At 33.2% G+C, this 16,098-nt stretch overlaps 1 protein-coding gene across 1 annotated transcript; it reads right to left on the reverse strand.

The window, feature by feature from the left end:
- Positions 1 to 3,020: 3,020 nt before the first annotated feature.
- Positions 3,021 to 6,794, reverse strand: LOC105158454 (RNA-binding ASCH domain protein). The gene is made up of 6 exons (XM_011075219.3): positions 6,542 to 6,794; positions 4,558 to 4,701; positions 4,154 to 4,221; positions 3,980 to 4,030; positions 3,769 to 3,828; positions 3,021 to 3,651 (listed from the first exon to the last, which is right to left on the reverse strand). Exons 1-6 carry the CDS (start codon positions 6,672 to 6,674, stop codon positions 3,343 to 3,345), a joined length of 765 nt encoding a protein of 254 aa, XP_011073521.1. The 5' UTR covers positions 6,675 to 6,794; the 3' UTR covers positions 3,021 to 3,342.
- Between the last annotated feature and the right edge of the window lie 9,304 nt (positions 6,795 to 16,098).

The following is a 16,098-nucleotide window of genomic DNA, read 5'->3' on the forward strand; positions in this document are numbered from 1 at the left end:
TTGTCGAATATTTGTATATTTGTATCATAAATAAGGGAGTACAAAATGTAAATAGTGTTAATTATGTCATGTCAGTTTAAAAAATAACCACCTGTTATAAATAAGAACCAATCTGTAAATTAATGACCACCCACCAAAGTGAATAGAATAGTTTATAAATCAAAGTAGTTGGAAATGCACACTCGACCCGTGTGCCAATATAATAATATTTTTATTTAAACTAATACAATTGAGTAACAATAAAATAGATAGAATAAATGAAATAAACAAACATATGCATGAGAGAATAATAAGTGGGGTCGAATTAGTTACTTCATAGAAAGAGAGAAAAAAACAAAATAATTAATAAATAAATTTGAAAATAAAAATAAAAACGATGGACCCAAAAACTAGAAGACACCACAACCACCCTCTTCAATTATACTCATAATCGTGGCACATCTTGTGTATATGCATAATTTTTTAAAAATATTTAAAGAATATACTTTTAAATATTATATAAATTATATTTTATTTGGTAAAGTTAAAAATTACCAAAATCATATAAAAATATATGAGAAATAAAACCTACAGAAATATAATTATGAAAGATCATGACGAGTGGAAAAGTTAAAAACAATTAATGAATTTAAAATTTTTAAAAAAATAACAAACCAAAATTGATTTAGACACTAAAAAGGATCTCCCCATTATTTTTTGGGAAATTTACTATAATTTTTTTTGAAAATTTTCTTTTTTGGCTTTAAATAGATATTTATGTGAGAGTTGAGTGCAACATTACTTGATAAAATTAAATTTACCTCTGTTACGATGGGTTGTGCTCTCCTCTCGCATCCTGGTCCCTTACCTCTTCTTCCATGCGGATTTGCATTATCAATGTTGTAAGCGTCGTTTCTTTTTGCTTGTGGCGCATTGTTTTATGAAATTCCTTCCATGAAGGTGGAAGTGTGTCGATGATGCCACAAACAACAAGGTTATCTCTAATTTTGAGGTCCTCCGGCCTGAGCTCTCCAACTATCATAAATAAAAACTTGAGCTTGGTCCGCCACTAATTTGTTATCCACCATTTCAAATCAAAAAAATCTGCTAGCAGCATATTTTTCCGCACCTGTCTCTTTGGTATCATACTTACTCTGCAACGGTTTCCAAATTTTCTTTGCAGTAGAATATGTTCTATCATAATAATCATAAAAATTATCAGATAGACAGTTAAGAATATTATACCGACATTTGAATGCATCATAGTTGCAGTTCTCCACTTTTTCTTAGTGGATAGCATACTCATCATTATTCATGTTAATGTCATCAACCTTGTTCTGATTCTTTTTGAGAATATAGGAAATTTTGAGAAAACTTAGATTAAAAAGTACTTTACCCTTCCATCTCTTGAAATGAGTGAAACAAAAGGGCTTGTGGAGATCTCCCACACTAACATCCCCTCGTATTACAACTGTAACCATATGAATCTCCTTAAAATTATTGTAAAAATAACAACTTATAATTGAAAGAATGAAAATAGATCTTCAAGTTGAGGCGCGAATATCTCGCTTACTTTAAGAAAATTCAAGCCCACTGCAGTAAAATTCTCGCTGGTCCAATAGTATCACTCTTGACTTACCTCTCCAAAATATAACAACCCGACAACGTCGTATGGCTCTAACTCACCTTGGACAAGTAGTAAAGTCCAAAGCTCCACAAAAAAGAATACCTTCCAACAACTAATATAACTCTCTCTTATAAAATAATTACATGTAGTATATGTGTATATGTGTGTCTCAAAATAAGTAGAATGATATCCCCTTTAATAGATGTAGAAATCATCCACCATTTTAATGTGAATTAGTAGACAATTATGTAATAGAAAGTGGTGATAAATGTGTAGTAATGTGTATGAATATGGTGTAGTAGTGGGATGATGGTATTGAAGAAAGATTATTACAAACATATAACCATAAACATCCACTAACCTCAACTTCAATAGGAGGAATACGAAGAGACATACATTTTAATTTAAATATTAAAATGCAATATACATATATATACTAACATTTTTTTTTTTTTGGGTAAAGTCATACTGAAATATTTAAAAGTACTAATAAACAAAATTTATCTATTTATAAATTTAAAATTAATCACAAAAGAATCATAATAATGAATATCTGGCTACCCAAATTATGTAATTGATTTTAAATATTAAATATTACCTTGAGAGAGTTAAAGTACATGTCTTAATAATGTAAAAGATATAGCTGCCGAAGAAACACAGACAAGTATGTAAGGTTAAGAAATTATCCGAAAAGGCATGCATAAATTTACGTTTGTGTACATAATTTATTTATGAGTTAATTTATCATGTCAACTTTACACTTAATTTGACATTTAAATTTTTTTTTTTTTTTGTTAACTTATCATCTCAACTTTATAAAATTTGCACTTTATCATTTATAATTATTTTTAAACCAATTTTTTTCCCGTAAAAACATGATATGCAGTGCACATGTAATATTTGAAAATTATTTCACATATGAACAACATGTAATGTTTTTTCAACAAAAAAACAGTCATATATGGCAAAATGCAAATTTTACAAAGTTAAAATAATAAATTGACAAAATAAAAAATTCAATGACAGAGTATAGAAACAGATATAATATCGAATAACAGAATATAATTTGTCCTTTACTTATGAAAAAGAAGGATTGAAATATTCCTACAGAAAATTTATGAAGAACGTATTATTCTGAATAACTAAAGGTTTTCATAATGAACACGGTCAAAATTAATTAAAGTTTTTTTTTTAATTTATTGATTTATATTTAAGTACAATTCTTACCAAAACAAAGTCTGATCGAACCAAACAAATACAATTGCTATGTAATTAGTCGATTTTTTTGAATTATACACCTATCATACAATAAATATATTACATTTGCTATATAATTGACTCTGATTTGGCTACTCCTAACTCAATATATCAAATGATAGTTTTATGAACTTAATATTTTTTAAAAATAATGCAATACATGCAACACGGAGACATTTTACTAGTATAATTGAAAACGATGTTACACAATCTCCTTCTATTTTACATTTCCTATCAAACTATAGTACAAAGCCACTTCTTGCCAAGAACAATGAGAATATGTCATGTAAATAACTAGTAGATACTTTACATGTACACTTCCGCTGCACATTCTTGCGCAGAAATGAGCCTGAGCGGAAGACAGAATGGAAACGACCACCCAAATAAACGGACAGAATTTACGGGCTTAGCTTACCGTCTAAATAAAATTAGCACTCAAACTTTAGGCATCAGAGTTCTCTGGTATTTTCCCCACCGAGTCACTGAACCCCTTCCCCTTGGTTCTTCCTTGTTCGGGATGATACGGGCTTCTCATCGCTTTCAATATCACCCCCAGTTGTTGGTGGAGACATATTGTTCTTTGCGAATTGTGTTGCAGCTGCTCTGGCGCCGGCAATAGCTGCCACAAGACTAGGTGATTTTTCCTCCTCTGATATTCTGGAGCCATTTGGACGAGAAGCAAGAGAGCCGGGCCTTAAAGAGAAAGGATCTTTCGGATCTGGATGTGGAAACTTAATTGGTAGTGGAGGTTTAACAGAAGAGAGACCTCTAACAGCCGATTCATATATCTGGGGATATAGTGAGAAGATGTAAGTGGTCAAGTAAATCCAAATTCCACAGCAACACAAGAAGGTGATAAATTAGATTAGCTGAGTGAAAATATACAGAATGGTTCTTGCCACTACCTTCCTTTCCAAATTATAAACTCCTTGGTATCCGCGCATCTCAAATGGGATTATTAGTTTCTGCATGAATTAATTGACAAGTATCATTATGTGGAATGTAAAATTGAAATAATTTAGATTACGGATAAAGAGAAAACCAGTATGGTATTCCAAAAAGAAACAGAACCAACAACTGAAGGAGAGAAGAAGAAGACAAAGGAAAGAAAGAAACCTGGGGTTGCTCACAAAGCCAACAAAAAGCAGTTTGCCCTTCTAGTCTCACCTGTGGTAGACAGATTTATATTCCGTGCATGAATATGCTGACGTGTTAAGAGCAAATTATACCAATATTTACATGAATACAGCTGAAAAGACTGAGTTAAAATATGATGTTTTAAGTGCTCACTGATGCAGGTAGTTCTTCCCAGTTTACTAGCTCTTCACAGGTAACGCAACCAACCACGTTGACACAACCTGTTAAAAGATGAAGTTTTGGGTTATGCAAGGTTATCGCAACAAAATTCGTGCCTGAGAACAATATGTAGCAGCCCTTTGGCAGCTGAAGTGGGATCATGCATTGGAAGTTGAACTAAAATGTTTTGCTTTCAATCAGATGCAAATTGAAAAAAGTGGTTCTAAATGCAAATCCACATTTGATCTTTTACGGTCCTGGTATTTGCCATTTCCAATCAGGAGAAAGATATCAAATGCAGATCAATCCCCAGAAACAAACATGTGTGCAAAATCCCAGTATATGAATGATGGAGGATAGGAAATATAGAGGCATCAAAAAATTTGTATGAGGTATACCTAGAAGTCTGGAGACTGGGTAATGCTCTGGGAACTTGATATCTGTTATTCCATTCATTGCATAGAGTTCTCTATAAAAGTCCTCCATGGCTCTGATTGTCTCCGGTTCAGGAATCTTACTAGCAGCATGAATCCACAGCCGTCCTTTGGAAAGGACATAAAAGTCAGATGTAATGTTAACTTTGTTCTAACATCTATGCACACTCAATTGCACACGAATGCACACACAGAAGAATATATATACATGCAAATGTACATGATTAATTTGATATGGTTTTACACATTACTGTTGATCTAGCAATTGAGAGACACATATTCTCGTATATGTCTTTAGACAAAGTCACCTCAGAATCCTAAGAAGAAACCAAGCCAGTATGAAAGAAACTTACTAGGTGTCTTACTGATGAGTCTAGTGTAATTCTTGAGCAGATGACATGGTTGTTAAATCAACCACGTGACACAAGGCTGTTGGCCATTTCAACTTTCTCCATCATACAAGGCCCAGTCAGCCTGAACAGCTTGTTGAAATTTTATAATGATTTAAATTCGACTGAAGAATGTAGGTTCAGACTGCAGCATGGTGATACTAAGTAGGATATACCCCAGAGGCCAAAAACATGTTGGAGACCAATATATAGAAGCATACTCCAAAAATAACGAAAAACTGAAGTACGTTGAAGTTGACAACCCCAACTAGAAGGACAAAATGCATTAGAGCTTTCCGAATCCTCAAGACATTACTAGCAATGCTTAGATCAATTATAGTCTAAATTCCACCCTAAAGATAAATGAAATAGCGTTAAAAGGAATCTCTTTATGAAGTCTAATATTTTGACCATAGAAAATGTTGTACAATGTGAAGTTCCAGAACAGAACATCATTTGTAGATGCCAAATATCATAAACATTCTAATGGCAAGCCATGGTTATTCACGTTTGAATATGGGGAAAACAAACCATTCAACATTCTTCATCAGTACGTTCTGAATATTCTGATTATTGATAATATATTTCTGTAACAGTAAATGTGATGCCTACATCTTGACACTTAATCCTATCACGTCGAGAATCATGACCCGGACATTATTTGTCATGCAAGAATATGACCACACTATTCAACAGTAGACATATTGTCCAAAAATTTAAACCATTGTCAGTCGGACAGGGAGAAAACCGCTTTATTGAGGAGCAATGGCAGGACTCTGATCCATTAATTCTCACATAAGGTAGTCCGATCTTAACCCACAAATCAAAAACCTCAAATCTCCTTAATCAAGCCATATCAACATCCTAAATCACCTAACTTTGTCATCTCTTAAGCCCAAACTCACATTACACAGCACAAAATTACGAAGAACATAGAAATTTTCAGTCCATATCATAAGTTCATTGCATTTAGAAAGCTGTCTTATCTTTACCTGATAATTAAAAGCAAAAAGAATCAAAATCCCACCATCAACTCTAAGATCTAATTTTTTCTGTTCGTTCACTCAGAGCACCAACTTTTCAACCACTGCCATTTATACTCAAATTAACAATGAGACAGAAAACATACACATATAACGCACTACAGAAGTGCAACAATCAGTAAGTCTCTATCCCTCTGCCAATCACTAAACCTCCACTAAAATCATTAAACATTATCCCAAAAGCACATAACAATAGCCAAGTAAAAAGAATTTGCATTCTCGAATTCAACCCCAATAGCAGCTACACTCGAGCAATAGAAATCAGCAAGAAAGTTCAATATTGATTGGAAAAACATGAGAGAAAGATGACTCCATTACTCAAAATATAACAAGCTTCATAGAAAAATCAACTATGCGAGCGGCCTAAAACCCTAAAACTCACAAATTCAGAATCCCGAAATTTAGATAATAAGCATTGAAAAATATAAAAAAAAAAAAAAAAAAAACAAAGAAGAGGAAGCAAAATAATCTGCGAAAGGGGTTGCAAAAACTTGATTGAATAGAGTTGTACAGTACCTCTAACAGGGGCAGGCCATGATCTGCCTTCAACGCGTTTGATGCCATAAACAAGTAGAGAAGCCCATGGCTGATGCATTGTCAAACATGGGTTTCTGTAGTTCGACGATTCAACCCTCCTCCTGCTCCCCATCACCTGCCGATGAAAGATTCTTTGTTTTAATTTGCGTATTTTGAGGAAATTCCTTCAGGGAATCCTTTAGTGCAGATTTTCTGTGTTTCATGACAACGAGGAATGCTTTGTGGTGGTAGAATTCGTTGTTAAATTAGTTAATTTCTCGTGTTAAACAACTTCTGTTGGAACTGGAGACAATAGCAGAGAATGTTACAGTATGGCAAACGGACTGCCCTATAATATTATCATATTATATTATTTAAAAAGCTGAACAGCAATTTACCCCTTATATTAAAAATGAACATATTATCCCTTTATAAAAAAAAATACAGTAATTTATCTTCCTGTATTTTTTAAAATGAAACAATCTACCTCCTTATACAGGAAGGTAAATTGCTTCATTTTAAAAATCATAGGGGGTAAATTATTGTATTTTAAAAAATACAGAGAGGTAAGTCGCTATTTATTTTTTTATAAGAGAATAATTTGCTCATATATAATATCACAATAGAATTGCTTGCAATTTTCCCCTTATTTCAAACGAAAACCAACAAATGATTCCATCTTTTTCCTATTTGGAAAATGAGGTGGATAAATCAATTTTTGTTTATTCATGCATGGAATTAATATTTTTCATATTTAAGTTTCACAATAAATATATTAATGGTTATTTTAGTATATTATATGACAAGTTTTAAAGGTGATATAATGATATTTAATTTTATTTCTTTGTTTATAATATTTCCTAAAGAATTTATTTGCACTTTTTACTCATTTATTTACTTAAATATAATTAGCTAAAATATTAATTTTTTAAACTTTTAATGTCAAATATTCCATGTACGAGAATTTTTTAATATTACATTTTCAAATTAAGTTTTTTTAACAATAATTAGCAAAATGATGATTTCTATAAAAATGTGCCCTAATATTTACAACTTCTTTACAGTACATTAAGCCAAAAAATCAAAATATTTTGTTACAGTAACAATCAATATATACCCTATAATTTTGAAATTATAATTTTTGTATCCATCCTTTGACTAATTTTATTATCTGATTTTTTTTTCATTTTATTAGATTATGCTGATTTATTTTATGTTTTAATTTTATTTTTACGCCTACATACTTATTATGATCCCATCTCGCAATTAATATAAAGCATAAAAATTTATATAGGACCAAAATTGGAAACAAGTCCACTTATAGGACGAAAAATGTAATTTACCCTTCTTTTGATTGTATTGACTAACGGAGAGAGTAGTTGTCATTATCAATTGGACGGAAATCCCTCAATGGTGCTCAAATTGAAAAAAAAAAAAAAAACCACATATGGGACTCAATGTGCACATTGGCCTGAGTGTGAGACCAAAATTAAAAACAGATCTACTTATGGGACCAAAAATGTAATTTACCCTCATTATTCATTTGATGGATGAATCTTTTTTAATGTACATAGATCCAACTCTCCTTTAAATATGTTATTTTATTAGGTGGTAAAATAAAATTTAGAAAAAAGGTACCATAAGGTGAATATGTGCTTTAAGAGTGAACAATAAAAATTATAAATATTTTAAATTTAAAATAAAATGAGTACTTCATAAGTAATTTAAAACTAAAAAATAATTAAAAGAAGAGGACAAATAGGAGGGTTCCTCATTTTTTAAAATTGTCATGGCAATATCTTTGATTAGTAATTATTTTAATTTATTTCTTTAATTTTGTAAAGTTAGATATTCGAGAAAAAAATAATAAAATTAGAGATATTGCGTCTTATTGGGACATAAAAATACAAAATAAATATTAAACTTATTAATGAATAATATTGAGTTGTAAATCATTGCATTATTATTGACACGAGATACATTCGTGTGCATACTGGTTTTATCGTCAATTTTAAAAAATAACTTTGTCATGTTTTTAAAATTATTGCTTTTTACCAATCGAAAATATAAGTACAACGAGAAATGTGAAGGTGGAAAGAGAATTTTTCATGATAATCTACAATTTTTTTTATCTATTGAGTAATTTTAAATTTTGAATGGCAATAATAATAGATACCTTTTGATAAAATTGATGTATTTTTATTATTAATATTAACTGATAATCATGAAGCGATTCTCCCTATAATGATTAATTTTTTTTAGATAAACACTAATAATTATAAAAGAAGAAATTACTATATTATCATTAAATATATATTTATATGTACTAATCTATATTTTATATTATTGTCTAAGTATATCTACATATATAATATTCAGATATTGTGGTTCATTATATATCAAATATTAAGTAATTTATCAGTTATAGCATCTTCGAAAAAAGATTATATGTAAAATAGATTAGATTTGACTTTACATAAACGAAAAATAATTGATATAATTAAGGGTAATATCACTTTTGGTCTCTGAAGTATGCCATCTATCCAGATTTGGTCCCTCATATTTCATGCTCATCAAACTAAGTCCCTTGAATTTAAAGATTTCATCGAGTTTGGTCCTTTTGTTAAAAATTAGTTAATTTTAATAGATTTGTTAAAAAAAAATCATAAATGGGATTATTACCAAGTAGTTGAACCAGCACCTTCCTATTGACCTATGAGAGGCATCACCATCCACCAAATCTATTTTCTTGACTTTGGACTTTGGCGGAGTATGTTCGGACTTTTTTCATAAAGTTTTGGTGGCGATTTAGGTAGAAATCATCCTTATGGTCGGAGTTCTTGCATGACCGATATTGTAGGACCCGTCATCCTACTCATGTGCCGTATAATCGCAATCATTCCTCTGTTGGCATCATCTGTGTCGCATCAGGGATGTGGCGGAACCTCTAATATTCTGGACTTTGGGCGAGGGTGCAGTGTCTTTTTGGCATGATAATTGGTTCGTTGAGAAGCCTTTAGCCCAGCTAGTTCACGGGGCCCCTGACACTATGGAGCCGGTATACTATTATTGGCATGAGGGAGAATGGAATGTCCCCAGGATCTTCAGGATAGACTCGCCACAGATTGCACATGTTATCTGCCAAATTCCTATTGCAGTGGGACAGCGAGACAAAATTGTGTTGACCGCGGCGAGTAATGAGACATTTTCCACGACATCGGCATGGGAGGCCATTCGAGTGGTATCTCCTCGGCGGCAACTTTTTACAAATATATGGCACCGTTCTTTGCGGCCAATGGTGTCTGTCTTCTTATGGCAACTTTTCCTGGATTGGATCCCGGTGGATGAACGCATGAAGCGAAAGGGATTTAGTTTCCCATCAAAATGCCAATGTTGTGATGCAGAGGAGAGCATCTCTCATCTGTTTGTTGAAGGGGCAATAGTTCGAGATGTGTGGCTGCACTTTGCTAACGTCTTTGGGCTTCAACTTTGTGAAATGGGGAACTTGCGTCTTATGGTGCACTTCTAGCGATACTCCACCCCGTTTCACTCAGATTTGCACATTCGCACTTTGGTACCATTTTTGTATCTATGGTCTACTTGGACGCAACGAAATGCTGCAAAGTATCAAGAGGTACATTTTACGACAACGGGAATCATATTGGAGGTTCAGCGCCAGCTTCGCACACTATATACTGCACGGATTATGACGAGCATACAGTGGAAAGGGGATTTGCACCGGGCGTTAGCTATGGGTTTTTGCTTAAGGCCGATGGTGCCTCGGGCACCCAGAGTGGTGCGTTGGAGTACCCCCGCTCCGGCGTGGTTTAAGTTGAATTCGGACGAGTCCTCGCTCGGGAACCCCGGGCCAGCAGCAGCGGCAGGTGTTATTCGGGATGAAATTGGACAGGTGCATCTAGCATACCAGTTTGCTTTGGGTACGGCCACTAGTGTGGTTTCGGAGCTTACTGCTGTTTGGCATGGTCTAGAGCTAGCTAGAGCACACAGTTTAGCACCCATAGTTGTTCAGGTGGATGCTACTGTAGTTCTCCAGCTCTTACAGTCATGAGTATCTGGGATGTGGGAGGTGCAACATTTGATCATGGCGCATTTTGCAGCTCCAATAGGAATTAGGATCGGATGTACGACATGTTTTTCGAGATGCTAATGGAGAGGTTGATTATCTTGCGAAGGACGCCGCGTCTCGGCAATTGACTAGGGTTATGTATCAGGAGGACATTACGGGAGTACTACGAGACATTATCAGACTGGATAAATTGGGCACTCCCTACCTTCGTCGGTGAGCTTGAGTGATGCTTTGAGATGATTTTTGGTCAGGCATTCGGGAAGAGATTAGCGGGGGCATTACGCAGCAAGTTAGAATAGGTAGATTTTCATCATCATTGATTTTGCACATAGATTAGAATTATTTTGATTGTAAAGGGAGTAAGTACTCCTCATTTACTGTTTTTGAATTGTACACTATAACTTTTTTGAGATAATAAACAGGTAGGGGTCTGCCAAACCCCCCGCTTAGGCATAGGCGACTTTTGCCAAAAAAAAAAAAAATCTATTTTCTTGACGTTTTAGTAACTCAGATATTACTTATGTCTCACAAAGTATGACCTAGTCCCAAATCTCCGACAACAATCCAAAGGAATTTTAATTTTTTTTTTTTTTCACGAATCCTAGCAGCCACGTAAACTAAGAACTAAGTGGGAGTAGAAATAAGGAGAACTAAGTGGGAGTAGAAATAAGGAGAAGAAAAGGAACATATAATAAATATTCTTGTTGTGATGGAACTAATTTTTTTATTGTATTTTAATTGATGTTTAGAATATTTTTTAGATTATTTTTATGTACTTGATGACATAATTTTATATTTTATTTATGAATTTTATGGCCTTTTTTATGTACTTTATATATTATAATTTATGAAATTGTATGGTATTTATGTTATTTTGGTTGGTTAGGTATATAGGAATACTTTAGGATTTGACATGGTTATTAAAACGATCAATTTTGGAAATTTTTCAGTATGATTGTTGAGATTTTTTAATATTCTTTTTAATTTAAGTTATAAATAATGTCATTTAGCAAAGCAACTAAAAATAAGTTTGATGTAGTGGTGAGTCCACTTACTTGTGAAGGTAAATAAATGTGTGGGTTCAATTCTTTGGCATTTCATTTATGATTTTTTTTCCCTAACAAATTTGTTAAATTTTACGAATTTTTAATGAAAGGACCAAAGTGGGATAATTACAGTTTTAGTTCTCATATATTGTCACTAATTCGTTTTCAATCCCTAAATATATATTTACCATTTTGGTCCTTACACCTGACTAATGACTATTTTGTCCTTTCAAAGAAAATATATAGTTCAACTATCTTTTCTCTACGCACATGATCAGGTACAACATGCTTTCAAAGATAAAAATTAAGCCTTCATAAATTCATACACTAGACAAAAAATTACTATTGGCTACAATATATGATTATGGCTAAAAACCATGGTAAATGAGTACTTTAACTACAGTTAAACAAAACTGATGCAAAAAACTAGTTTTTCCACCATGAAAAAATTATTTGCCACAACCAAGAGCTATAGTCTGTAAATAAAGTGCCCCAAAACCAATTGGCTTGGGCCCTTTTCATCACCACTGGACGGCTGATGTCACTTGTGGCCTATTAGGCCGTCTGAGCCACCAACCCGGCGCACCGAGGTTTGACCCGCCTGCTGCCCTATTAATACCCTCTCTGTCATTCACTCAAACCCTAACCCTTATCCCCTTCCCAGCCGTCTGCCTCTCTGTTCTCTCTCTCAAACGACCCTTTGGGTCTCCCCCTTCTCCTTCGATTCCTTTGTGACTGTTCGTTCTCCGATAATGGTTGTTACGAGCCATTTAATGGCCAGTATCTTTAAATGGCTAGTGCTAAAATGGTTCGGTGGATAACAGAGTGAAAAACCCCATCTTCGTCTTCCTTCCCTTTCTCTGAACCTTGACCAGTTCTTCATGCTCTAAAGTTTGAAGGCACTGGTTAATTGATAGCCTTAGTAGCCTAGCCTTTGTGGCACTGTGAAAAAGCCTTTGTGGCTGACCTTGGTGGTTCTATGATTTAAGCTTTTGTGGCTTAGGCCTTTGTGGCACTGTGAGTTCAAGCAACCGTGTGATATGAAGGGTTGTGGCCTTTTAGCTTGTGTGGCTTCTGGATCTTGGCTAATCTGAGCCTTTACTTTTGTTGTTTGTTACATGCATTATATTTCATTAATCATGTAGTTCTTAGGATTAAGTATTGTGTTATTCTTTCTATTCATTATATTTGTTGTAATTTGTTATAGGGGTTTGTTCAACCCTAAAGGCCTATAATAATTTTTTAAATTTTTGTATGCTTGTTCGAGCTAGTGAGCGATCCACACCTTACAGTGGTATCAGAGCCTTGGGTTAAGTTTCTGGCTCAAAAACTCCACATATATGGTAATATTGTTCCTACTCTTACTCTAATACTTTACTTTTTAATAATCCCCTTCCCCAAAAACCTTGCTATTGTCCTCACCTGGCTGAGCTCTTGACGCCGTCGGGTATCTGGCTTGAGGGGTAGTTTAAACGCCCCAGTTCTTATTATTCTAGATTATTATCTCTATTTATATTTTTGTGATATTATCTGTAAAATTTTCTATTATCTATGGCTGGATATAACCTGCAACCATTTGATGGAAAATCTAATTTTCTATATGGTAACAAAAAATGAAAGATATATTGATCCAATAGAAAGTTTTTAAAGCCATAGATGGGAAATATGCTGAAAATATTTCTAAAGAAAAATGATTTGAAAATGATGCATACGCTTATTCTTCAACTATCTTAAATATGTCTGATTATGTAATTAGAAAAGTTGGTAAACAGAATTCTGCCAAAGAACTTTGGGAAAAATTAGAAAAACTTTTTACTGAAACTTCACTTCCTAGTAAATTATTTCTACTTGAAAAAAATTTTAGATATAAACTTGATTTATCTAAAACTATTGAAGAAAATCTTGATGATTTTACAAAATTAATTCAAGATATTAAGTTAATAGGAGATAAAAATATAGATGACTATTCACCTATTGTCCTGCTTAATGCTATACTTGAATCTTATGGGGATGTTAAGGCTGCTTAATGTAAGTCTTGAAACTGTAATTAGTGGCTTAAAAAGTAAGGAACTCGATTTAAAAACTAATCAACCTAGTTCAAGCAATAGTGAAGTTAACTTTGTCAGAGGAAAACCTAAAACAAGGAACTGTAATTATAAATTTAGAAACATAGTAAGAGTTGAAGCAAAAGTAGAGGAAGAAGTCCCTCTAGGTCTAAATACTCTAATATTAAAAGAAATGATGAAAACAAAATTCTAAGAAAGATTATAGGTGTTACAATTGTGGAGGTAGGGGTCATTTTATAAAAGAAGTTTAAAAAAGATTCTGCAAATGTGAGTGAAGAAACATTAGATGGAGTTTATATGGTTTCTGATATAAATTGTGTTGAAAATTCTTTAAATAAATTTGAATGGCTTATTGACTCTGGATGCAATTTTCATATGACTCCATATAGTGAAATTTTGATGAACTATAAAACTGAAAATTTAGGATCAGTGTCCATGGCAAAACAAAAATTATGTGATGTGCTTGGTTTTGGTAATGTCTGTTTAACCTTTGAAAATGGTTCAAGAATTACCCTTAAAAATGTTAGGCATGTCCCTGACCTAACTCATAACTTAATCTCTTGCTCAGCCCTAGAACAAGAAGGGTTGGAAGGGAGGTGGGGAAAAGGGGTCATGAAAATTATGAAGTGTTCTCTTACCATTTTTAAAGCAGAAAGGAAAAGAAACCTCTACTTTTGTACTATAAAATATACTCTTTCGCTGTAAATGTTTTAAAGGAAAATAAAACCGACTTATGACATAAGAGACTTGGTCATATTAGTTTTAGAGGACTTGAATTATTGCATAAAAATGATTTTTTGCATGAAAAACCTTCAAATTTAAGTTTCTATGATAAATGCATTCTAGGAGAACAACATAGAGTGCATTTTCCTTTATCATCTTCCCCAGGTCCGTCTTCTTCAAACTGCATTCTAAATTATGTTCATGAAGATATTTGGGGTCCTCTCAATACTGAAACACATTACGAACTGATAATGGTCTTGAATTTTGCAATAAACAATTTTTTTATCTGTGTGAAAAGTTCAGTATCAAAAGGCATGGAACAACCCCTACACCCCCCAACAAAATGATGTAGCAGAAAGAATGAACAGAACTTTACTAAATGTCATTTGCTTATTTTTTTCTCAAAAAAATATTTGAAAAAATATAAAACAATCTGAGGATATGTATAGTAAATAATCCACAGAGCAAAGTAGTCCATAAAAATATTTTAGAAAAAATTTAAAAAAATATACAAACCTATAATATAATCTAAAAGAGAATTTTGGTTAGTTTATCACAAAAATTGGATGAAACCTAATAGATTTGTTGTTATGCAGACATTAAAATTAGAGAATTATTTTTAATTTTTCAAAACAAACAAAGAATTATTTGTAATTATATCGAATCTCAAAAAGAGTGACTACAATTTAGTCATTGGTATAATAGGGATTGTTTAATTTTCAATGTCTAGATGGGACTAGAATGACCAAATTCGCTGCTATGTCAATAAATTCTAGTGAGAAAATATTTTATGATGATTAAGAGGGTGTTTGGTTAAGCTAACAAATTTCTCAAATTATTTTATAATAACATGTTTGAAAGATATAAGCTCTGTAAAGCTGCTTCGTAATTTTTCTTTTAAAATGCTTATAACTTTTTAAAAGGGTGAATAGTTATTTACCCCCTTATTATATTGAAAATGAGTACATTATCCCCTTATGAGAAAAATATTGTAATTTACCCCCCTATACTTTTTAAAATGAAACAATTTACCTCCCTATATAAAGAGGTACTGTGACGTGGAGGTTCAGTCAGTGAGTCTAGGTGGTCATGGTACCATCGCTCCACTGGTGGAGGGTGCACCACTGACGGGGGAAACCCCACTAGGGCGGAGGGGCAAGGGTTTCCTGCAACAACTTTCAAAGCCCGGGTATTGCTAGGTGCCTCCACAACCTTTTTTTTGTTTGCGAAGTTGCTGGAAATCTCCATTGTTACTCTTGTCTTCAACTATGTGCTCCCACATACAACACCATTGATGCATTAAAAAAACACACGAGTCTAATATATATGGACTATGCTCACATTTTTGGCCAAGGCGATTGCAAATCCTAAAGGGAGGACCTACAAAAAAGACGTCAACACTCCGACGCTCAAGTTGTATTGAATTTGAGAATGAATAAAGTCAAAAATAAATAAATATAATTAAAATTGAGATATGGTGAATAAAGTCGGTGAAAAGTGTAAGAACACGTGATAACGTGCTTGTAGAGTGCGTAGAGAATGTTTAGAGAGTGAGAGAGGTGGTTTAGAGAGTAAGAGAAGTATGAGGGACGTGAGGTGGACGTCCAAAGAGTGAGAAAGGTGTCAGGAAGGTGT

This window comes from Sesamum indicum, linkage group LG3 (assembly GCF_026168435.1).
Source record: "Sesamum indicum cultivar Baizhima isolate 11 linkage group LG3, ASM2616843v1, whole genome shotgun sequence".
Taxonomy (NCBI): Eukaryota; Viridiplantae; Streptophyta; class Magnoliopsida; order Lamiales; family Pedaliaceae; genus Sesamum; species Sesamum indicum.

What these genes read in the sequence shown, in the direction of transcription:
- LOC105158454 (XM_011075219.3), bottom strand. Translation starts at nt 6,674, where the DNA reads ATGGGGAGCAGGAGGAGGGTTGAATCGTCGAACTACAGAAACCCATGT. An exon ending in CCCAGTCTCCAGACTTCTAG is followed by an intron (nt 4,222 to 4,557) that starts GTATACCTCATA and finishes ATCTTTTAACAG; the next exon opens with GTTGTGTCAACGTGGTTGGT. An exon ending in GGGAAGAACTACCTGCATCA is followed by an intron (nt 4,031 to 4,153) that starts GTGAGCACTTAA and finishes TGTCTACCACAG; the next exon opens with GTGAGACTAGAAGGGCAAAC.